At 38.0% G+C, this 24,292-nt stretch overlaps 1 protein-coding gene across 1 annotated transcript in view; it reads left to right on the forward strand.

The window, feature by feature from the left end:
- EYA1 (EYA transcriptional coactivator and phosphatase 1) overlaps positions 1-24,292 on the forward strand; it is a 155,877-nt gene that overhangs the window by 109,141 nt on the left and 22,444 nt on the right. The window contains exons 12-14 of the mRNA XM_068186901.1: positions 2,756-2,895; positions 4,135-4,218; positions 10,153-10,242. Of these exons, the coding sequence (XP_068043002.1) occupies positions 2,756-2,895; positions 4,135-4,218; positions 10,153-10,242 (314 nt within the window). The remainder of the gene's footprint in view (positions 1-2,755; positions 2,896-4,134; positions 4,219-10,152; positions 10,243-24,292) is intronic.

Genomic DNA, 24,292 nt, shown 5'->3' on the forward strand with positions numbered 1-24,292 from the left:
TGCTTGTTCAGTCATGTGCAAGGTTTGGCCACGTCTTCGAGAAACAACCAGTTCAATGTCACTTCTTCCTCAGAGGATTATCTAGGAATTCCCAATCTAATATTTATGGCAATACTGTAGAAAATGCAAATTTCTTCTGGCCAAGTGGTATCCAGGGGAGGGTAACCTGCAGAACATTTCAGGAAGTCAAGCTCTGCTTGATTTTGCTTTGCATTATTTTGTCCACTTTGGTGAGACTGTAGAGAATGAGAATCAGAGCCTAAAAAAGAAGATCGATAGGGAAGGGTTAATCTAACAAGAAAGGGGATCTGTGGACAGTCTTCAAATGCATGCAGATACAATGAAGGAAATAATTTTCCCCTACTTTCACAAATTAAACTTCTACTGCTGTAATGAATGCTGAAGTTGTATGTTCTGATGACGCAGCTGTCCAAGCAGCAGAGAATTCCTGGAGAGATCCATAAGAGCAGGACAGAGAAAGCTTTTTTGGGAATGGTGGAAGTATGGTGGTCCCAAGAAGGGGTCCTGAGGCAGGGTTGGGAGTCTTTCTGTCAGGTAAGAGTCTGGTGCATCCAGACAGATTACCTGTGAAGTGGAAATGGAAATGAGCCTCCACACAAACTTGCAGCCCTGTGTTTGAAATTTTGAATGAAGTATTGATAAGTGAAAGGTGTTTGCAAAGATGGAGAGCTGGATGCCTCTTACAGACAGACTTTCATCCCTGCCCCCACCATGCTCTGCTCTGTGTCCTCACTTGTTTAGGTTTCCTTGTTTGTTTATTTGTCATGAAGTTTTGTTTATACTCTTTCCCTACTTGTTTTAGTATTACTTCAGCAAGTTTAACACTTAAAACTTTTAGGCATAGCATGTCTGTTAGAAAAATTTCTAATACTGGGAACTAAAGCCACACTCCTGTAAACAGTGTCAGAGACCAAAAGCAGCTGTAATTTAAATTAGTCAATAGGAAAGGCAATTTTTCATTGCATCTAAGTTTTGAAGTACATATTTAGAACATCATTGGCCAGTATACCTGTTGAAGAAATTCTGGTCTGTTTATTTTATGGGGTTATAATTTCTTTCAAGGCTTTTGTGCAAAATTTTCTTTCTCTTTTCTTTTTAATTAAGATTTTAATAATTGTGTATAGCAGAAAAATTAACTGGGAAAATTGGTACTATTTGTTATGATTTCTTGTTTATGGTTAAGTACAGTAGGTGAAAGAGCAGTAAGCATTCAAAGTTTAAATATTTCAAATAAATATTCTGCAGTGTGCATTGTCATAGGAAAATATGCATATTATTGGGATGTGTAGATAAATGTGGCTGGATAACTTTTGTTGTTTGACACATACAGAATCACTATTTTATTATAGGTCAGGTGTCTTCAGAAGATTCTGTGCTTAACCTTGGCTTACACCTTATCTTGTTCTGCTTTGTTTGATGTAGTCTGATATATTTAGGTAAATATATAATGTGAAATATGTAAGCTATGCTAATTCTCAATAAGTGTGGATTTGAAGGCTGAGCATGAGACTTTCAAGACCCTTTCCTTTCATTCAGCACAAGTAACTGTTATTATTTTGAGTAATTGTGCATATGTGGTGCTACACAGATGTCCAGAGTCTCCTCCTTAATGTAACCTTTGACCTCAACAGGATGTTTTCCTAGGAGAGAGAATCCCTTGTGTGAGAAGTATACCTGTCTGTTCAAGCTGGAATGCCATGGTCTAGGCACATTCAAACGAAAAATTTTGTATAACAAAAGAAATCATAGTGACCGCCGAAATAAAAGTATTTATGAAATTCAGACTATGAAAGGAAGTTTTCAAAAGAGATTTAAAAATGAGTTGTTGCATTTCTAAGGACTATGGTACTGCTAATTAAATTAATGAGAAGGTTGACTGTTGCTCGATGTCTACTTTGTTAATATACAAGCATTCACTATTATAGAGTCTGTGGATGTTAAGAGTAGCAAAATATCTTCAAACTTGCATGTTTTCAGAAAAAAACTCGGTTGTTCTTAACTACATGAATCATCACTCTCTTTTCATCTGTTCAATAACAATAAAAATTCTTATAAATAAATGTTGCTGGAGTGTAATAATTAGCATGCAATACTGTTTGTAAAGATTTGTATCCTGTCTTGAAGGTACTCATTGGAAATTTTCAGTGTTGATTAGGCCTTTGAAAAACACTAGAAATGTCATCTTCATAGTTGATGCATATTGAACACTTATTAATTTAAATTACTGTAGGAAAAGAAATATTCTAATTTATGCTATATTTAGGAATAATTCTATTCTTCTGGTTCAAATGTAGCAATCTAAAAGAGTCTCTAACCAGGCAATTTGGAAAATTTTTCAATTTATGTATGTCTGGGTTTTTTTCACACCTGGTTGGATTTTTCTTACCTGTCACCATGACAGTTATTTAAAAGCATTTAAGATATTTAAGTTTGAAAAGCTAGAGTTAAATTAATGGTGTTTTAAGAAAACCTGGTATCCCTTAAAATCGTTTGCTTAATCTTGTAATAATTGAAGGAATGAAGCAATGAAGTTTTTTTCTACTAAGTCTTTTATAGGCATTTACTGAAATAGTTTATCACTCTTTTTACATATAATTTGACCGAGATATGAATCAATATGACCACTTAGCTTTTTATATTCAATTATTTTAGTTAGGACTGGGTGTAAACAAGTAAGTTGAACATTTTGAACATTGAACTGAAGGATAAAAGTGTTCTTTCTTTACTATGACAGAATACAGTACAATCCACAGTCCATCAACCCCCATTAAAGATTCAGATTCAGATAGATTGCGTCGTAGTTCAGATGGGAAATCACGTGGACGTGGCAGAAGAAACAACAATCCTTCACCACCACCTGACTCTGATCTAGAGGTACTATATATTAAATGTCTTTGGCCTGTTACAGAACTTTATTTTTATCATCATTTTGCACAAAGTGTTATATACGTATTATTATAAGTGTTATTTATCAAAAATAAAGTGGCATTGAAGCTCCCTTTTTTCTAACAGTATTTTCATAGAAAATGGAATTTTTCTTCTAAAGAACCTTCTTCAGGAAGAGCTCCTACTTCCTTGGAAAAATACTGGGTGTTTCTTTCTCCTTTTGATTAAACAAAGCAAACAAACAAAACAAAACAAACTAAAAGGAAAAAGAAAAGAAAAAAAAAGCAAAAAAAAAAAAAAGCAAGCTTTTCCCAAGGCAAAGAAAGGTTTTCATTTGGACAAGAGACACTTCTAGTACAATAGTGGGGTTTGTTCTCTCATGCTCTGCTCACATTCCTCCCAGTGGCCCATGGTTTATGTTGAGAACACATCTCCAATGACACACCACAGCTATAAGTGTCCACATTGCATTACTTTTCCTTTCCAGAAGCTTACCCCATTTGTCATCATGGGAAATACAATCTCACTAGGATTTAAAATGTTTGTATTTGAACATTTTATTTTTCATTAAGTTATCATTTTGTGTGTGGTCAGAGGACAAATTTGAAACACGTATCTTCCATTGTCTCTAAGCAAAAGAATTATTTACTGATGCCGTAAGTTTTATACATACATCATCCAAGCTCATAGTTTTTGTTCTTCAGATGCCTTAAATGCATTAAAATTAACATAAGTTAAGGAAAATAAAGTGCTTAGCAGCAATCTGCTTTGTTTTGGTTTTAGAGATAATTTTTAAGGGCACTTACATAAATTTTTGTAAGACTTTTGTTTTGTAAGAAATACAGAATTCTAACCCCGAAGATTTAATTTTCAGATGCTTCTCTTTGTTTATTTCAGTTTTTATCTCACATCAAGCTTCAAAAATTACATTGTACAGTCTCATTTTCTGTGTATATTTGACTATACTATAATTCTATTCTAATAGAAGGATTTGATATAATAGCAGTTGTAGTGAAAAGCTAACAGATTGTATTACCCTACCCTGGAAAAAAAAAAAAAAAAAAAACTTGTTAGTTTTAAAAATAAATGGCAGGGAAGCTATGGTTTTAATATGCAACCATTTCAGTACAATTTTCCCATTTGTGTTCTTACTGATTCAAATTTTAACTTTCCATTTCAAGTATTAGCTTCACAAAGGAACACATTGATTTGATTCTCTTTTTACAGAGAGTATTCATTTGGGATTTGGATGAGACAATCATCATTTTCCATTCCTTGCTTACAGGGTCCTATGCTAACAGATATGGAAGGGTAAGTGTCAAGAAACTGATGGAAATGTTCAGTAATATTTGCTGGTTTATGGGTGATACACAAGGAATGCTAGAACATTAGTTGATTTTTAGAGGCAAACTGGTACTGGTGTTACAAGACAAAAAAAAAAATCAAGATGTTTCACATGTTTATGCTTTGCAGTTGCTCAGCTCTTGTATTCAGTACATATTTAAATAGTGTTGGGAGTAATACTTTGATCACTTGAGGTTTGGTTTGTAGATACAGGTTGTCCGAAACCTGTTGATATCATCAAAATCTGCAAAGGTCTATGTCCCCTCAGAGTGAAGAACTTCCAGGAATGATTGCTATGATGGATTGGCTGTGCGCTGTATTGAGAGGGAAAGAGGAAGAATGCTTTTGGACATGGCCACATCAGTCTAAAATTTTTAATCTTTGATTTTTTTTTAAATCTAAATATTGACGGATGTTTTCAAAAGTCTGCTTATGAGCTAAATCTTTATATTATGCACAGTCTCTAAATCATAACTAAGCTGATGAATATGTCTATAGACAGCAGATTTCCTTGGTAATTCTCAGAAGAGAAACATGATTTTAGGTGAATAAGAACAGTTTATGAATGGAATGACCTTATGAGATCAGACTTCTTTTTGTCAGGATTGTATTTGAAAGCTAACAGCTTGTGCTAAAATCTGTGATAGCCTTTTATGTTCACCTCCTGGGAGTTATAACTGGAATGTGATTTTTTGTTAACCTCAAAAATTTCTACATGCAAAGAACAACTACATAGTTTTGTCTGGCTTCATTTAAGGCCTCTGTCTTCTTGTAAAACTTCTATTTAGCACTAAAAGGTTTTACCCTACACCCAGCTGAGTGAAGGGCAAAGCTACCTCCAGTTCAGTCTGTGGCTGGGTCAGGTTCTGAGTTTCTCTCAATAGCTTTTTGCAGTATACAAATCTAAAGCAGCGCTACTTTGCAACCTTTCTTTGCTTGTTCAGGTAAGGTTTGTTTGCAGAAGTGTTTACTGTAATAACAGTGAACCTGTTTGAGGAATGTAATTAGGTTTTTTTCATTATATGTCAGAAAAGCAAGTTAATTCAGCAGCCTTGGTTACCTAGGTGTTGTTAGTTTATATCTAGATAGCAAAAAGAAACTAGAACCTAAATGTTTCAACAATTATTGTATGGATAGGTATGGACAAAAGCACTATAGAAGAATATTAAATATTTACCAAAAGTTATTTTCCATTTTCAAACTAAAACCAGCTTTTGTGTGGTATCCCAAAATCTATGACAGTTTAGTTCAGAATGAGGAGAACAAGTCCCAGTGCTCACAAAAAAGGTCAGTGACAAGAGAATCTCACCACTGGCTTTTGGCCAGCAGAGTAGCGCTGGAAAAGCCTAATTAATTAGTCACTGCCATAGAAGTACTAATGTGAGCATATTTTTTCCATTTGTTTCTAGTTCCCTGTAGTGGATTCATTAATTGTGGCCTGAACATAAACACTTTATTGCTGGATGGTTGAAGCTGAGGAAAGTGGCTGGGATTCAGTTACAGAGAGATATAAATATGTACGCTGCAAGGAGGGGGCTGACTCCTGGTTGCAGCTCCATCACTGTTGGCACTGTTTGCATAAGATGTAGCTTTTGTCCAGCTGGCTCTGCTTGCATGGCATCTGGCACAATATTCCTGCATTTCTAAATGATAGCCAACTGTTGCTGTTGAGAGGAATGATGGCATTACTGCTTAATCTTTGGATAAATACAAAATCTTTCTGGTGAGGGGTAGCAACATGCCTGTCCACGGCTCTCAGATGATGTCATGAAACTGTGCCATTATGGTTTTGTTTTCATAAGGTTTCATTCAAATCAGAGTTTCTCTTGGGTTATTGACAGCTTCAGACAACAGTTAGTAATTTCCAAGGAAGTTAGAGAAATACAGTGTCAAATGTTCAAAGCAAACATGGTAAAACATGAGAATTTTAGGGTTTATTTGTGGCAGCAGAAGGTGAATGTTTTTAAAAGAGTGTTTGCCTGTGATTAATAGCCTTTAAAATCAGAAATCCAGTTCATAAGTTAATCAGAAAAAAAAAAGAAACTTGAGGGGAATTATTGTTCTTTTCACTTGTATTCTTGTTTATGAGGAATCTAACATCATGTCCTCTTATAAATCTGCACTATGGTGAGGGCTAGAAATGCCCTTTTAAAAAATTAAATCTAGGGTGATCACATAATCATTAAAATACAAAAGCTGGATCTTCAAACAAACAAAAATATCCTAATTACATAATAGGGGATTTGGCAACTTGGCATTCAGCTTTTTTCATAATGCCTGAGCGAGTTTCATGGTGAGTGACTATGAATGATGTGCGGCCTTGCTGCTGCAGGGATTGATTTTCTTTGCGTAATTCTCTGCCTCATTCTTCCTAACTTCTTTCTTGTGCCACCTTTCTCTGTATCTTCTTACTTTTCATCTGTTTTTATCACCTGCTCTCCTTTAGCTGCTATTGTGCTCTATTTTCTTCCTGCTTATTTCCTTCAGTTTTGTTGTAACAAAATAACACCTTTACTTTTCAGTTTGCACAGTCATGGCAAAAATTACTCCATAAAGAACTACATTTTTATTTAAGGATTATTTGAATTTAGTGAATTTAATGGAAATGTAAGAAACTCTAAGCATATGCCCCTTCCAGAAGATTAGACAAAAAACCCAAAACATTTTCATTTGCTTTTGGATTTTTTAGCTATGTACAGAGAGGGATGTATTGATCAAATAAAAAGTTACTAGTTAGTTTAATTGACATTAGGACTGATTATGTTTGGGCATTCGGAAAAAGTTGGAGCCCTTTAGGATCTTGGAGCAGGTGAAAATACATCTCAGAATTGGCACAGAATTACTGTAGTCTTTACATATATTTCCATCCTTGGTGAAAGCAGTTATATGCAGAGGTTTTAAAGGAATTTTCCTTTAAATTATAAGCTATTTTATTGTGGTTTAATATACTTTAGAGATAGAGAAAAACAAAGCCTGGTTTCACTTAACCCTTCATTTGTGACCTGTAGGCTTAAGTGGAAAATAAGCCTGGTACCCAAAGTGAACTTTCCTGTTTTTCAGCTTCTTGTTTCTCCACAAAACAAAGAAATCAAGTAGGTAGAATTTAAAAATGACATACAGGCAGTGTTTTGGCTCCAATGCCAGTTTTCAAAACAAAAGGCCTACTTAAGCAGTTTGACATTGGTATTTCTTTTCTTTAGTTAAACTGTACCTCCCTCAGAGATTTGTACCTGATTTTGACCATACCTGAAAAGACACTGACTGAACCTGCAAATCCCAGGCAACAAGAAGAGATTGTTGGCTTTCCTACTCATTGTGTGGCACCTCACAATAATTAGTTAGCAATTAGTGGCTTAAAATTGCAAAAGAAGGCTGGGTATGGGATTATTTTTTTAAAACCTTGTTCTAGCCTTGTCTTTTTTTAAAGTTTACAGCCCCCACTGTAATGTCTGATGGCAGAGTTTGATATTGGATGATGCTTTAAACCAAGGTTCTTGTGCTTTTCATTAGAGCAGTTGCCAGTTTGTGACTACTCAGATATTTAAAACACTAATGCAGATAAGGTTTTTGCTTCTGTTAAATATGTAGCTGCCGAGAGCCACAGTTTAACATCGTTGTTGTGTTAAGTGGAACTTCCTATACAAAAATATTGTATTTAAACTAAGAGTTAAGCTTTCTTTGAAAAGCAATCCATTTAGTTTGTGTTATTTAATCTGACACTTTCAGTAGGTGCCAATGAGTTTCTTATATTTTTTCTGCCTAATTAGATTAACCTAATAAATGACATTATTTTAGTATTTGTTTGGAGAAAACCATCCTGGGTTTTTTCTGCCATGTAAAAATACCTTGGATTAAAATGGGTAGAAAGCTTTACAAAACCCCCTTTCTACAGACTCAGAAATGTGATAAAAATGTTCAATAATAGAAAAAGCAAGTAGTGTATGCTGAAATATAAAATATATATTTGCAGCCATCCATTTAAAATTAGTCAAATGGGTTCATAACCAGTATCATGCATGTTGCCCATTTATTCTGCTTTTCAAAATGATGTTCCTATTTAGGGATGGAAGTCAGAAGGGAATTATTTCTATACTGTTGCATTAGTAGTTGATAATCAAGATGTAGCTAGTGATCTTCATTTGCATCTTAAACCTTTCACTCATCTAATTCCTTTAATAACTAGAGCAGAGGCTCCTGTGAGGTGTCTTCTGTTACAGCTCAGGCACAGCAGAAATCTTTGTCTGTTTAAAAAAAAACAAGTCCCGTGAACTGTGTAGGATGATGAGCTGCTAACTGGGCACAAAGATAAGCAGAAATGTCAAAGGGAGAAGAAGCCTCAGGTCCAGCTAGAGAGAAAATACCACCTGCTTTCCACCTCACATGCCTACAAAAGTAAAGCAGAGGAAGGCATAGGTCTACAAATAGAGCAATATTAAAACAGAGAGACAGAATACTTTTGTTCATATTTCGAAGTCTTTCCATTTAAACTAAGAAGCCAAATATTCCTTTTTTTTTTTATTCTTTGGCTGTGCCAATTTAAATCAAAGACTTATTTTTAAGGGCAAAGTTCATCAAAATAGCATGATGCAATTTTTTTCCCCATTTATAAGGGCTATTTTTTTTTTTAATTTTAAAAACTTACTCTTAATGAATGTGAGTTCAAGAATAGATGTTTTGTCTGCTCAATGTAGCTTTGCTTTGAAATTTCAAAAATTCTTTCTCCGGATAGCAGTTCTTGGGTTTTGGCATTTCCAGAAGGCAAACAGGCTGCCAAATCACCATTCTTTTCCAGCTCTTTACTACTGATGCATTTTGTCTTTTTAACCAGTAGTTACAGAAAAATTCTGAAAGTTCAGAGATCATGTTGAAGCACCTATTATTTTGATTGAGAGGTGGAAAAAGAAATTAAGAACTGCATCTCTTGCTTTTTAACTGTGACTTGTCATCAAGTTTAGAATATTAGCTTATTTTAAGTAAAATATGGGTTGCCACTTCTTCAGTTCTATTTAAAATATAATTCCTAACAAGCTAACATTATTAATAGAGGCTATTACAGGATAATATATATAACATGTTCTTTCAAACTCATGCTCCTGTGGTCTTGGATAGACTTGGCATTATAAATGAGAAACTCTATATCAAATGTATGTATTAGGCTCTCTTTTCAATTTTTCAGGTTGAAAATATACAAAACACCAAAAAAAATCTAAATAAGACAAACATCTGTAATGCATTTGGTAACCACAATGCTGAACATGCTTTTTGAGTTTATTAGCTCAGTAAGGAGTAAGTTGTTACGGTAATTTCTGTAGAGAAGTTAAAGTGTGTGATGTATTAATAACAAACAATAGTTTTGTTCACTCTGCATGGGTGGGCCAAACTGGAAGCATAATTAAAACTTTTTTGACAATCAAGGAGTGGTTTTAAATATAATTACCATTTGCAAATAAAACATCAATAGTTCTTTGCTTTAAAGTTGCTAGGTATTCCCAGAATTGAATCCTGTCATTTGTGATCAGTTTATTTTGAGTAGCAACAGTATTATCATACCCCTGCTTGATCATAAAACTTGGGAACAGTTGCAGAATCTAGAGAAGGTTTAGGTAAAATGGATTTGCCCTTTCTGCACAGAGAGCAAAGAGCCAGTGCCAGGGATGCAGGAGGGTGACCACAGAAGTCCCACTGCAAAATCAAGGAGTCAGTTGAGTTAAAGTCATATTTTTGAGTGTTACTGGGAAGTGTTGTAGTACAGGGTGAAACAGTTACTGAACTGAAACTGATAGAGCAGACGTTGCATTTGATGCAAGTAGTATGTTCTGAAAAGCTGTTCTTCCAGTCTGTATTTGGGTATGTGTGTTAGGCACAGTATTGATGGTGTACTTGCTTAATTTCTTCTTTAAGGATCCTCCCACTTCTGTGTCCCTTGGACTCCGAATGGAAGAGATGATTTTCAATTTGGCGGACACACATCTATTCTTTAACGATTTAGAAGTAAGTGTTCATTATTTTAAAACACACAGAGATGATCTAATATTTAATATTTGTCTGGTTTTATGTGTTAGATGGTTTGACAATTATTTGCAGAGTTTCAATATGGAAATGCTTAGAAAATAGCTATATCATTTAGTCATTAGGATATTTAATAATATCTACACTGGCCTTCAAAGGTTACTACAGTATAAATGGTAGAGTTTTGTCCTCACAGGTTTTAGCACTTATGACAGTAGACAAGTTTCAGAAGTGGATACACCAGAGGAACCTATAAACATACAGAATTCAATAGTCTGCACAGGCCATTAAATATTAAACTCCAGCTTCTATAAACAGTTGATGGCTGGGTACAGGTTTCTTGCTTACATCCCACGGTGGGCGAGTGTTACCTTAGTCCCGAGGGAAAAGATAAATGTTGTATGGGCTGTCTGTGGGCTGTTCCTGGGGCTGCTGTGCCTGCAGCAAGCACAGGCTGTTCTGTGCCAGGGTGCCTCTGCCTGCAGTGAGGGGCTGCGGGTGCCTTGCCAAGGGCTTTTTTAGCCTACACAGCCTATGGTTTGGCAACACTTGGGAGATTGTTCCAAAGCTCTCCAAACTGCTGAAAGAGACTGTCACTGTAATGTCTGGCTGTTTCATCTTAAAAGGGAAAAAAGCAATTTCTGATCACATTTTAATAATGCAAAAACATGAAAACAGTCAGATTTCTTTCCCATCATAGTGAAGACAGCTGTTTATTTAAAATCCAGCTGTTAAGCAAGCTTGTGGTGGGGCTGCCAACACACATTAATCATCAAGTTGTTGTTTTGCTAGATTTTAGAATAGTGTGTTATTCCAGACAGCAAAAGAATCTAAAAGATTCAAATGCAACTTTTGCTGATCAAAGTTAATTGGCAGCAATTGGCCTTTAAATATTTCCTGATGTTTCCCTTCTCAAAATCAAGCAAAATACACCTTATTCAATAGATGAGCCAAAATAATTTGAAAAATGCCAGTGTGTGATAGACCTCAAATGTGGTTTGTCCAACATCTGTCCTGTATTTTGATTTCTTTTCATCTAAAAAGAAACCACTCACAGATGATTTGGCATCTTAGAACATAATGAAATTATTGAACATGCTTTTTTTTTCTTCCATTCCTTAGAGTATTTATTTTTTATACTTACAGTAAAATAGCTGGTTTCTTTAAATTTTAAAGCTGCATTTTCTTCCATTCAGGTAGCCGTATTTAAAGATATAATTGTTTCGGATATAAAAAGCACTGTCAATGAGTTGCATTTATAAGACTTATTTTTCATATTTGTCTAAAAACATACCAATGCTAGTTATTTTCCAACTCTGTTTCTGATTTCTGGTTATATTTCATTTTAACCCGAGCAGAATGAAAAAGTACTACTCTCTCTTTATTTAAGTATATTTAATAAAGTTCAGTGTGTTTTCATTTGCTATGCAGAGCCAGATATGTAGCTACTTCATACACAATTGTCCACCTCACTGACTTTAATGGAAGTTAATCAATCACATCTTAGGGGTCGTAGATTATCTTCTGCTAATAGATATGCCACAGCCTTAACAATACAGCACAGTAGTTCATTCATTCAAGAACCTTGAAGCTGTGTATGAGAAACAAGTGCTCTAGGTGGTTCATGAAGACAGGGGAGCTCACTGATAAGCCTGATTCTTTGCATTTCCACCATAATAAGCCAGTTTATGTTGTATGTCAAAATTGAAGTGTAATAGTTTGTGTCTATACCCTGGTCTGCCTTATTTTTACATAGAGGAAGGAGTGAGCAGTTGTGTTCATGTCCTTGTACACGAGCCCTGTTCCTTATGTCTGGGGAACATGAGCTGCAGTCTGAGGGATCATGCCTTGTCCAAGGAGTGAAGAGCATGTTCGGTGTGCACAGACAAACCTTCAGAGTACACAGTGAAAGCACGTAAGAGAGCCTGTACTTTGTGGGAAGCAGCATGAAAGGACTAGGCCTCATCACAGACTGAGGCTTTCAGTTCACCAGCAATGACACAGGTTTTTGAACATGTCATAGAGACGTGGTGTTCTTGAAGGAGCATGTTCTCCTGGAGCCACAGTTTATCATTCTTATGAGCATCACCATTTAGCTAGCAGGGCCTGCCAGTTTCCCAAGGGCTATGACCTCAGGGCAGATTCCTCACATCCATCTCAGAAACTCAAAAGTTCCTTGCTTGGTGGTTTGGAAGTTCAGGCTGCTCACAGCTTGACAGGTTTTCAGGAAAACTCTGGACAATTTGGTTTGGATATGCCTCAGGCTTAAAGCATCTGTTCTCACTGATGAAGAACTGAATCTGAAAGATCTAGCTCAGGTCAAAGCTTTCCAGTCAGTCAGCACAAGTATCTGGGCTGTTGGGATTGAAAACATTTGTAGGCACCATTGCCAGTGAGCTGCAGGGCTTGGGTATCCTTGCCCAGCAGTAGTATGAAGAACAGCAAAGCTGGATTTGGAGCATATCTAACCCACAGAGTAGATGTGTCTTTGAGCCTGAGCTTAATTCAAAGTGGGAACGTGAAAACTGATGCCCTCTGTCTCACCCAGGCTCAGAGGGAACCCTTCTTGGCACATAGAGAGCCAGCTTTTAAAGGCAGGCAATCATCTGTCATAACTTTGGCCAATGATGCACATTTTTCCAGATACCACAAGTTAATATTTTTAAATAAAAAAAAAAATCTTCTTTCATCCAACACATTCCAGAAGACTCTATAATCAGAATAGCTCTCTTGTTACCCAAGTGAAAATACTTTTTCTGCTTATAAAATGCTGGAGACTGATTGAACATTTTGAATGCAAAGGGCAGAGTTGCAGCAGTGATCTCTGAAGCACAGTTTGATTTATGTATGACCTAACTGGCTTTTCAAAGCTCAGCCTAGAGATTTAGTAATGTTGTTAGGTTAAATTCTAAACTTCAGCAGTCAATTTTTAGTCTGTGTAAAGTGAATCAATGCCAATGTATATCAGTTAAATTTAGTAGGGGGTACAGCCAGGTAAATGAATGATCTATTTTTATATATGTTGTTATTTATGTAATAATAATAATAATAATAATGATAATAGTAATATTTGTAATTGAAAATTTCAAATTCATTGAAAAAATTCAGTCCGATCTCACTATCTAGCTCTGAAGTCAGTATTCTGTTTCTGAATGGGTGAGCTACAGTTAGATTTGCACCCTTGTACTAGTTCTTATTTTATTGCTTTGAAAAATAAAATAAATTGCTTATTTCCTTCACTTTGCACAGATTTATTTGGAGTAATTAATTCCAACGTGATGTAATAGCAAATAATTTCCAATCTTTAGGAATATTCTTTTAAACAGCGTGTTAAAGGGCTATGACAAGATTTTAAACATACTGAAAAGAAAAATATTAATGTTTATTTATGTATAATTTGATCTAAGTACAATAATAAGCAGTATTTCCATGCATTAGTAATAATTTCATAATGAAATTATAGAAATGTACTAGGCTAAACAGTAGAAGATAGCACAGTGTTCTAAAAATTTTAATTCCAAAATCTGCATTTGGGCTTTCGAACAAGAGCTTTTGGTTTTCAGTATTGAAGTTTTTTATTTAAATGCCTCATATTCTCTGTTTTATAGTTGAATTTAAATTGTGTGCAAGATGGAATAACTACATTGATGTAGTGCCCTCAAGAGAACCACAGTTATCTCATCTGAAAATAATGTTTGATTTTGCATGCTGATTATGTTGTGATAGGGATAATAAGGTATAATATTTTAAAGGTGTATATGGAGCAATTATACATATTATGTATTTTAGGAGATATGCTCCAGTGTTTTAGGGAAATGAGCAACTTGATGATAGGACGGAAACATGACATCCACTGAGGTGATCAGCTCTGGTGCAGGTGTGTTCTACAGCAGAGCAGGGGAATGTGGCAGCCAGGGGGGTTCCTCAGCCAGGGAAGCTCCAGGGGAGCACAGAGACTCACTAAGAGCCAGCTGCTCTTAGGAGAGTGACTTACTCTCCTGGCATTTGTGAGGCCAGGAGTAATGGTGGCCAATCCCTCTTCCCAAAGTCGGCAGCCCTAGAGAGCACTGTGGCCAGGAGCTCCGTGGCCAGGGCAGACAGACAGGTCATGGTGTGGCAGTTTGCTCAGCAGGGTGTGCAGGGAGGGTGACGACTCAGAGGAGGGACATCCACTGGCCAAGTGCAGACACATGAAGTCTACCAAGCAACCAAGCACATTTTGTAGCCATCTACACAGGTCAGGGGCACTCATCCCACTTGACTGCCAAGGCAGAATTGTGGGCACTCATCTGAGAGCAAAGGCTGCAGCTCTGATGGGAGATCTGCACCATCTGTCCTGACAGTGGCCAGTGCCTCCACGCAGACAGGACTGATGAAGGAACTGATGAAGTGCAGAACTTAGACTGCAGAAAGTGAACAGAGGCTTCTCCTGGGGCAGGGACAGGACAGCAGACCTGCCTGCTGAAGGTGTGCCAGGTGGAGGAGTCCCTGTGGCAGGTGGCTGAGCTGCAGGAGGCAGCAGGAAGATTGTATAGCTGGTTCGGTGGAGTTGCATAGCTGCTTCCAAGTGCAGTCTGCAGCAGACCCACAGCCCATGCCCAAACAGCCAAAAACTCCCCCACTGGCACACACAGAAGGGAGGAGGAGCAATAACATTGCAGAATGTAAGCAAGGACCTGCAGGAGGAAGACGCCTCCCCAAAACTTGAGGTGCCCCTGCAGAACTGCTTCACTACTATGCAGACTGAAAAGGAGAGACACATCACACAGGAGAGATGCTGGAGCTGAGTAAGGAGCCTGACCCCATAACCCCCCCATATAACAATGAAAACAACTAAGAGAAGGGGAGAGGTGATAGTATTAGGAAACTCACTTCTGAGAGTCTTACTTGCCAGCATCAGGTGCTTTCTAGAGAGGTGTGATATTTGCCAGAGCCTTACATTAGGGATGTGTCTCTCGGGCTGTGACCCCAAGACAGGATGTCACCAATAGACTACCAAGCCTCATACAGTCCTACCAAGCCTCATACAGTCCTCTGACTTCTATCTGCTGCTGTTATTTCACATGGGCACCAGTGATACTGTCTGAGGAAACAAAAACAGTCAAGATGGATTACAGAGCCCTGGGAGCAGCAGTAAGGGATTCTGGAGTGCAGGTAGTTTTTTCATCAATCGTCCCAGCCATAAAAAAGGCATTTGAAAGGACCAGTCAAATCTGGTTGCAGAACTCGTACCCCAGAGAGAAATCCAGGTATTTCAGAGCATGGGACTTGCTTGAGAATTCTGGTCTGGTGGGGCTGATTGGCTCCACCTGTCAGAGAAGAGCATCTTCAGTCATAGGCTTGATGAAGAGAGCTTTAAACTAAAGTTGCTGGAGGAGAGGAACCTCAATCCATCCCACTCCTACCAGTCTGATACCTGTGGCAGGCATAGGTGTCCAGAGTGTGGAGTGGGATCACAGATCAGCAGAAGAGCACCTGAAGAGCAGCACAAAGGAATTCCAGCCACTCCAGCCAGTAAGTTGGCTTCACCAGAGGCCCATCTGGAATGCTTCTATGCAAACACACACAACATGGGGAGTAAACAAGAGGAATTAGAGGCATGTGCATGCCTGCAGGTCTACGATCTTATTGGCATCACAGAGGCTAGTGAGATGACTCTTGTGATTGGAGTGTTGGAATGAAAATATGCAAGATGTTTAGGAAGGATAGGCAGGGGAGGTAAGGAGGGCTTTTAACCCTCTGTGTCAGTGAATGTCAATGCTGGAGTGCATGGAGCACTGCCTGGAGGTAGATATGGAGCCGACTGGATGCTTATGAGTCAGGATTAAAGGGAGAGCAGGGAACACGTGACATTATATGGGAGTCTGCTACAGACCACCTAACCAGGAAGATTGAGTGGATGAGGCTCTCTATAGACAGGTAGGAACAGCCTCACATTAGCAGTTCCTGGTCCTCATGGTGAGCTTCAGACACCCAAATATCTCTTGGAGGTACAACACAGTAGGCCATAAGCAATCCAGGAGATTCTGTAATGTGTTGATGATGACTTCCTTCTGCAAGTGATGGAGGAGACAGCAAGGAGAGGTGCTATGCTGGACCTTGTTCTCACCAGCGAGGAAGGAGTGGTGGGGAATGTGAAGCTCAAGGATTGACTGCAGTGACCATGAAATGGTGGATTTTAAGGTACTTGGGGCAGCAAGGTACTTGGGTACCTTGGGTACCTTGGGCAGCAAGGTACTTGGGTACTTAAGGTACTTGGGGAGGATGCACAGGAAGCTTACAACCCTGCACTTCGGAAGAAAGACTTTGTCCTCTTCAACAATCTGTGTCTGGATTGGGTAAATGCAGAGGAGACTGAATTGAGAGCAGTCCTGGGGGGAAGGACTTGAAGGTTTTCATTGACAAGCTAAATATGACCTGGCAATGTGCGTTTGCAGCCCAGAAAGCCAGTTGTGTCCTAGGCTCCATGAAAAGCATGACCAGCAGGTTGAGGAGGTGGTTGTTCCCCTTTAGTCTGCTCTCCTGAGATTCTGAGATTCCCCCCTGGAGTACTGTGTCTAGCTCGGGGGCCCCAACTAAAGAAGGGCATAGAGTGAGTCCAGAGGAGGCCACAAAGGTGATGAGAGGATTGGAGCACCTCTCGTATAAGGAAAGGCTGACAGAGTTGGAGTTGTTCAGCCTGGAGAAGAGAAGGCTCCAGGAAAACCTTATTGTGGCCTTCCATAGAGGGAAGAGCAGGAGAGGGACTTTTTACAAGGTGTCATGTAGTGACAGGACAAGGGTTGATGGCTTTATAAAGAGGGTAGGTTTGGATTAGGTGTTAGGTAAAAATTCTTTAGTGTGAGGTTGGTGAGACACTGGAAAAGGTTGCCCAGGGAAGTTGTGGATGCCTCATGCCTGGAAGGACGCAAGGCCAGGTTGGATGCAGCTTTGAGCAATCTGGTCTAGTGGAACATGTCTCTGCCCATTGCAGGGGGCTTGGAACTGGATGATCTCTAAGGTCCCTTCCAACCAAAACCATTTTGTGATTATATCTGCATCTTTAAAGATTGTATATGTTTATACTGATACTTTTAAAAGTTTATTCATTTTTTGGCATGTCATGTGCATATTATGACTAGGTATGTTAAAGGTATAACTAGGTATTGGTGGCAGTGAATTATTAGGAACATCTTATTTGAAAAAGTTAGTTCAGTGCTTTGCAAACTTTGTTCTAAAATGACACCATCTCATTCGATCTACTCCTTTAGAGGTATATACTGAAGCTGAATATGTCACTTATTAAGTAATTTCTTGTCTAATCTTACCTAACACTTAGAATACTTTTTTTTTCCTTTTGGTTTGTGTTGAATTCTATTGAAGTAATTAAAAGCAAATTAATTTGTAGTTTTATATCATGTTTTTTTTTTTCTTTTAGGACTCTTATTTCTGTTTGTTCATTTCACATTTTTTGGTGTAGGCTTTCATGGGAAGGTTCAAAATAAGATTCTAATGATACTATAAAAAATCAAATTTTCACATATTTTTCACATATTTTTTCAATATTTCTATGTATTTTGACAAATAGATAGATGCATAGTCATGATTAGTATTAATTTTCCTGCCATTTGTGAAGGATAAATAATGCACACCCATGGGTTCACAATTCACTTCTGTTTGTGGAGTCTATGCAAAGTGATGATATGTGTATGGGAGTCATTTATAGTGAATGGCAGTGCGGTATGAGTCTTCAGGCTACATTAGTTGATATATTTCTCTTAGTGGTAAAAGATCAGGGAATAACATAAGGTACTACTGTCAAGCAGTAACTTTGGTTCTTTGGGAAAAAAATTAGAATAGTCAATTATATTCTAAAAATTAAGGATCATGACCTTGATTAATTTCTTCTGAAATTGTTACTTAAAATCTACTTGGTGTTCCACATCTAATATGTTTGTGATAAAAATTCAGAGCACAATCTCTTCTTTATGTCAAAAAGAGCTGCATAACTGTTATGATATCAGGAATGGGGTGTTACTTCACTTTCATGAGCCTTGAAGGCACCACAGTAGCATATTACTGTGCAAGGACCCCTCTGGAAAGCTGCCTGTGTTGGAGTTGCAGATGATTTCCATAAGATGCAACTCTGTCATTAACCACAGCTAGCTGGACTGTCAGCCCAGGGCAGGCAGTGGCTGAGGTGCCACCATCAAGGTCAGCCAGTCCTCAGGCACCAAGGAGCAGAGCAAGAACAGCCCATTTCTCTGCTTCTTCACGCCATTAAATAAAGTTAGATTAATACAGAGACATTTTACAAATCCTGCATTTTACACATATGGGAACATTTCCAGCTTTAATGAAGCATTGAGATGTTGTCTTCCACAGATGCATATTCTCACAGTTTAAAGCAGAGAATAAACAGAATTTATGTCCTTGCACTCTTATGCTCTGCATTTGCTTTGTAAACCTCCTCCCTCCACCCACAGGGCAATAAATCCTTCCAGGACACCTGCAAGTCTGTAACTGCTAGCTTGAATTTACTCAGATCTAGAAGTTGATAGGGAGAAATTAACTATAAGATTTTTTTTAATGAAAACTGCTTTTTGTGGATTGTTTCTTTTATAATTGACTATGTGGAAGTTTTGCTCTTGTTTGTGGGCCCCAGTCATTAGACTGTATTTATCATCTCTACCTCTCCCTCCTATTCCTTTTCAAGCTCAAGACTGTGCGTAGGACAGCTTTTTTACTTGAAATGTGATGGAGATGCCTGTCATCCAGCAGTATGCTGAGCCCTTCTGTTCCCTAAAGGAACATAAAGGACCACTAAGGCCCACATTGCAAGGCAGACTCCCATGTCACTAAAGCAGATGGGGATGCACTCTGTACTAACATCAGGCACTACAGGGATTTCCAAGATCAGAAAGATCATCATCAGAGCCCAGGGATAAGAAAGGGAACACCTGATACCCAGGAGAGCATCCATAAAGCCTGATCATGGAGCAGAACTCCTGGAACGTTAGTTCCTTTCTGGCCTTTGCCTTCAATTCTTACAGGTGAAACCTTGCTGCCTCCCTGCTGCTGGAAGCAAATGTACCCTATAAATCACTTCTGGCACTCAAGGAGACCTTTTTTCATGACAAGGACATATATCCTCTTTTCATCAGCCTGAAAATTTCTCCTTTGTAGGTATCAGTAACACCACAGGAGACTAAGTGACTTTCCTCACAGGTCCTTCAGTGACCGTGCACACTGCTATGTCCCCAGTGTACCACGCAGTGCCCTGTAGGAATGCCTTTGAAGCAATACAGCCATATGTTCTGTTTCTTTAATCTGAAGGAGAAAGGGAAATCATTTCCCCTCAGACCTGGGTACTTTAATATGCCACAGACTCTGACTGGTAACTTTTAGCACAGTAGCACTCCAAAGGATGATTTGGGATCCTGGGCATTATGATAATAGACATTATTGAATTCATTACTGCGTTCAACAGGCTTACCATATGCAGATTATTGCACATCTCAAAGAACCATGACCACTGTAGGATAAAATGCTCTTCTTTCTGAAAGCATTTTAGCACATCTGGTCCTAGATTCAAATAATCAAACAAATGAAGTGCTTGGATGCAAGCCAGCTCTTAAGTGCAGACTTTGAGCAAACTCCAAAGCAAGCTGGGAGAGCAGGCTGGCCACTATTAGCAGTGTAGAAGTCCATCATTTATTCTTCCACACCTTGTAGCAATGTCATGGAGCCAGATTTGGACAGCCATGACAGGTATGATGTTGCCTAGATTTATAGAGATCCACAGTGAGTGATAGGATCTGGGGGAGCTGCAGTCAGACCAAGGAAGTGCAGAAGGAGGATTGTGAAACACCATTACCAGAGAGAAAAGCTTTCTCAACTTCTCCACAAAATAAAAATCAGATCAAGGTCATTTTGTGTCTAAAGCTGTACTCCAAGCCCTGAACATTGATAGGGTGAGCCTTTGCTGTCATTAGGTACTAATCACTTGTCTGGTGCATATTTCACACATATATCTATGTAGGTGACACGACACGAGGTCTGTGTTTGTGGTTGCCAATACTTTGTAATTCTTGTTCACTGTACATTAGTCTTCTCATCATGGTGATGATAAGGATGATATTTGCAGATACAAGTCATTTGCATTATTGTGTCATAAAGTGCTTAAGAGAGAAAAGCTGCAGTTGAGTCTGGTGATCATAGCAGTTGTTATTGTGTACAGCTGTAGCTGTCTTTCTAACAAAGCTTCAGCTTGGTCTCTTTAACGTATTAGTCCTCAGGAACATACTGGCACAACTTCTCTCTCTACTGACACAATTAGGAAATATGTGTATTCAAACTAGGGAAAGAAAAAAAGTACAAAAAACTGCAAATAGCCAAGAAAGCTTTCCAGTTTTCTGTTGTATTTAATTTATTTTCTATTGTTGGAGGAAATTTTGTTTTGTTTTTGTTTGGTTTGTTTTGGTTTTTTAATGATTTTTGTAAGTTGTATTTGTTCCAGTTTGAGCTATTCATGCATTTTGGGTAAGGTCTGATTTTTAAGACACAAGTTAAAAACCACCCCAACATTTAGAGCAGAAGGGCATCAGTCAAACACTAGTCATGGAAGTGTTTCAGGTGTCTGTACTTGGGAGCTAGTAGCTAGTAAGAACTCTATGTAGACAGCTGGTACCAGGGCTTCTGTTTGGGATACCTATATATTCCTGTATTATAAATCAGCTAAAGACTAGGCAGGCATACTTTGTGAAGAAATACATGGACATGCAAATTGCCCAGTACAATATAGAGCATTTCATGGAATCACAGAATGGCTTGGTTTAGAAGGAGCCTTTAACGATTATCTAGTCCAACCCCACTGCCATGGTCAGGGACATCTTCTATTAGACCAGGTTCCTCAAACCCCCATCTAACTTCCAGGATCCACATCCACAATTTCTCTGGGCAACTTGTTCAAGTGCCTCACCACTCTCACAGGAAGGAGTTTCTTCCATGTACCTATCAAAATCTGTCCTCTTTCCTATCCCTTATTCCTTGTCCTACGTTAAAACATCTGTCCCCATTTTTTTCTAAATACACTTTATATATTGAAAAGCCACAATTAGGTCATCCCAGAGCCTTCTCTTCCCCACACTAAACACCCCCAGCTCTCTCAGCCTGCCTTCACCACCTGCCTCTCTCTCCTTTGCTGCGGCCCCCTGAGTTGGAAGCAGTTCTCCATGTGGGATCTCACCAGGGCAGAGAAGGAGAAGGGGGAAAATCACCTCCTTCAACTGCTCTTCAGGTGTCTTTTGGTGTAACCCTGTGTACTGTTGGCTTCCTGGGGTGCAGGTTACATCCAGGGGTTTTTATCCAATGGAATCTGTAAGTCTTTCTTAACAGGGCTACTCTCTCTCAGTTCACCACCCAGCCTGTACTGATATGGGTGATTGTCCCAGTCCAGCTGCAATACCTTGCACTTTATCATATTAGCCCACACCTCAAGCCTGTCAATGTCCCTCTGGATGGCATCCCACTTGTCAGTGGAATACATGCTAGTGCAAAAAGGTTTGTGGTAGGCAGCACGCTAACTTTTAGTGGTATGAGACCCATCTCCAAGATGGTGTACTAAAAGTAATTTCTATCCAAATATCAAAAGATGTTTTGTCTATATATTTTCATAAATTACATATTCAAAAGCATTCCTTCCAGTGACAGAACTAATATTCTTGTCCCTTTCCCAGGAAATAAAATACCAAATGCTAGCATGCTTTTCAGGTAGCAATTGTACCTCCCTGTTACAGCTAGGTTCTGCAGAGTCTGAAATATCAGATTTAGGATCAGCTAGTTCAGGAGATGGTGTATTGAAGGACAGCGGTAAGGCAGCTGGAAGCCATTGCAATACCTGTATCAAAGCTGAGTATAGGCAGGGTCTGTTACTGGAATCCCAGATCCACCCCACATATGTCAGCTTCAATTGCAGCAGAAAGCTCAAGGCTGGGCTGCAGAGGCAGGCTCTGAAAGGCCATGTGCAGATTGCTACGTAACGAAGGACATGAGACAGTGCTTTCAAAATTCTCTTACAGCCAGTAATGAAACAATAGAGTTGTTTTAAATGGAAAATAAAAGATGCAAAACTGACTGCAAGAAATGTAATAGACCGAAAACTTCACAACTATTAGCAGATTTCAAAACACTGTCTTATGTTATATTGTTGACACATAAAAACATCCTTAATGAGTTTTTATTTTTGAGTGGTTACAAAGTTGCTGTTATGTGTCACAGAGCTTTTCTACAATGCAAATTGCTCCCTAAGCACAGATACTATACACTGCTTGATGGTTCATCATATTAGATCCAATACTAGGTAATAATGTGATTCATCCTGGAGGCCTCTTAGTGCCAGAATTGTAATTTTAGATTTGAATAAGTTCATTTTATTAATTAAATTATCTGAAACAATAGAGCGGTAATGTCAAATAAATTAATAAGTAGTTGATGCTAACAGTAAAATCAGTTAATGTACTAATTATGGTAATGTTTTCCTTTTATTCTTGTGTAGAGAGGCTTCACATTACCTTTTTATTTCATGGTACTGATGTGAACAACTTTTTTTTAACATTTTATTTAAATATTATGAATTTGATAACACTGAACAAAATACTATATACTATTATAGATGTCAAGACTTGTTCATAACACTAAGTATTCCTTTATTAGTTTACAATCTAAAAAGTTTAATAAATTAAAACAACACTCCTGAACAGTAGATTTGGTGTTTTGGTCTCTGATTAAGCTGACAGATGTGTAAAATCTCATATAGCCAGTCAAGTCCCTGGTGCAGCTGTGAGTGGTAATGAGTGCAAGTTATTCCAGCTAAGATCAACAATAATTTACACTCAAATATCTTTCCCAGCCTGCCCTTTCTATTCACGTAATGCAGTTATTTTGTGCTGATTCCACTACTTTGTGGAAAGTTGTTTTTTTTCCTCGTTGGACTCTTCCCATACAAAAACCCAGAAGGCAAACTGAAGAGAGTGTAATAGTCAACCTTTAGAAAAAATATTTCCTGATTGATGTAGGGACCATTTTAAAATCTCATATTTGAATTATTCAGATTGATTTTTTTGAGTGGATTAGTCTCTGAAAATTATGTAATGTAATTATTTTAGGAAACCTAGGTGAAACTAAGTGTCATCCTTACATGCTATTTTGCAGGGTGAGAGTACATTAGCCAATCCTCACATAAGTACAAAGATTTGAAATCACAGCTTAAGCATCTTAGCAATATGCATGGTAGGTCATTTCTACCATTCTTGTCAGCCTAGGTTTAAATTTGGCATGGATTTACAAAGCTGTTTACAAATTGTTTAATATCATGAAAGCCATTTGTGCTGGTGTGGTTATGTGTGAGTGCTGTAATTGAAGTTTAAATGTTATGAAAATATGCATACATATGAATTTTAAACATATCTGTGCTGGGGTTTTAGGTTGTTTTGTTTGTTTGTTTGGTTTGGTTTTTTTAGTAGCAATTATATGAAAATGTTTCCACAGGGAAAAAAATTTAGAAGTTTCTTTCGTTCATTTTCTTTTAAAAGCACAAAAAGAGTGCTTGAAGTTGGTTCCCAAAATGTTTGAGTTTCACAGTCTCAGGAGATTTCTACTGTTTCAGTGTGGTTACAATAAGGCCTCTATCTGAATTTCATCCAGTTCAATGGTCTAATGAAACTGTAAAGAAAGGGGGTGAGCATTATTTCCTTTACTCATTGCAGTATCACTTCTATTTTTCTGTGGCTTAAAGTAAGATTTGACTGTTTTTAATTGCATTTATAAAATCTTTCTTTAGATATGTTCAAGAGGCTGGGTGATCATATAGTAGACTAAAGCTATCTTAAAGTGTGCTGTTAAAGCATGAGGCTTTAACGAGGACTTAAAAAAAATGTAGACAAAAAGTTTAGCAAAAGAAACAATGAAGTATGGAAGGAATGGAGCATTTATTTTATTTTTTTGGGTTTTCCAAGATCCTTGTCCAGTCAGAACAAGGCAGTCCAGGCACTAT

The sequence above is a fragment of the Anomalospiza imberbis genome, chromosome 1, assembly GCF_031753505.1.
Source record: "Anomalospiza imberbis isolate Cuckoo-Finch-1a 21T00152 chromosome 1, ASM3175350v1, whole genome shotgun sequence".
NCBI classification, from domain to species: domain Eukaryota; kingdom Metazoa; phylum Chordata; class Aves; order Passeriformes; family Viduidae; genus Anomalospiza; species Anomalospiza imberbis.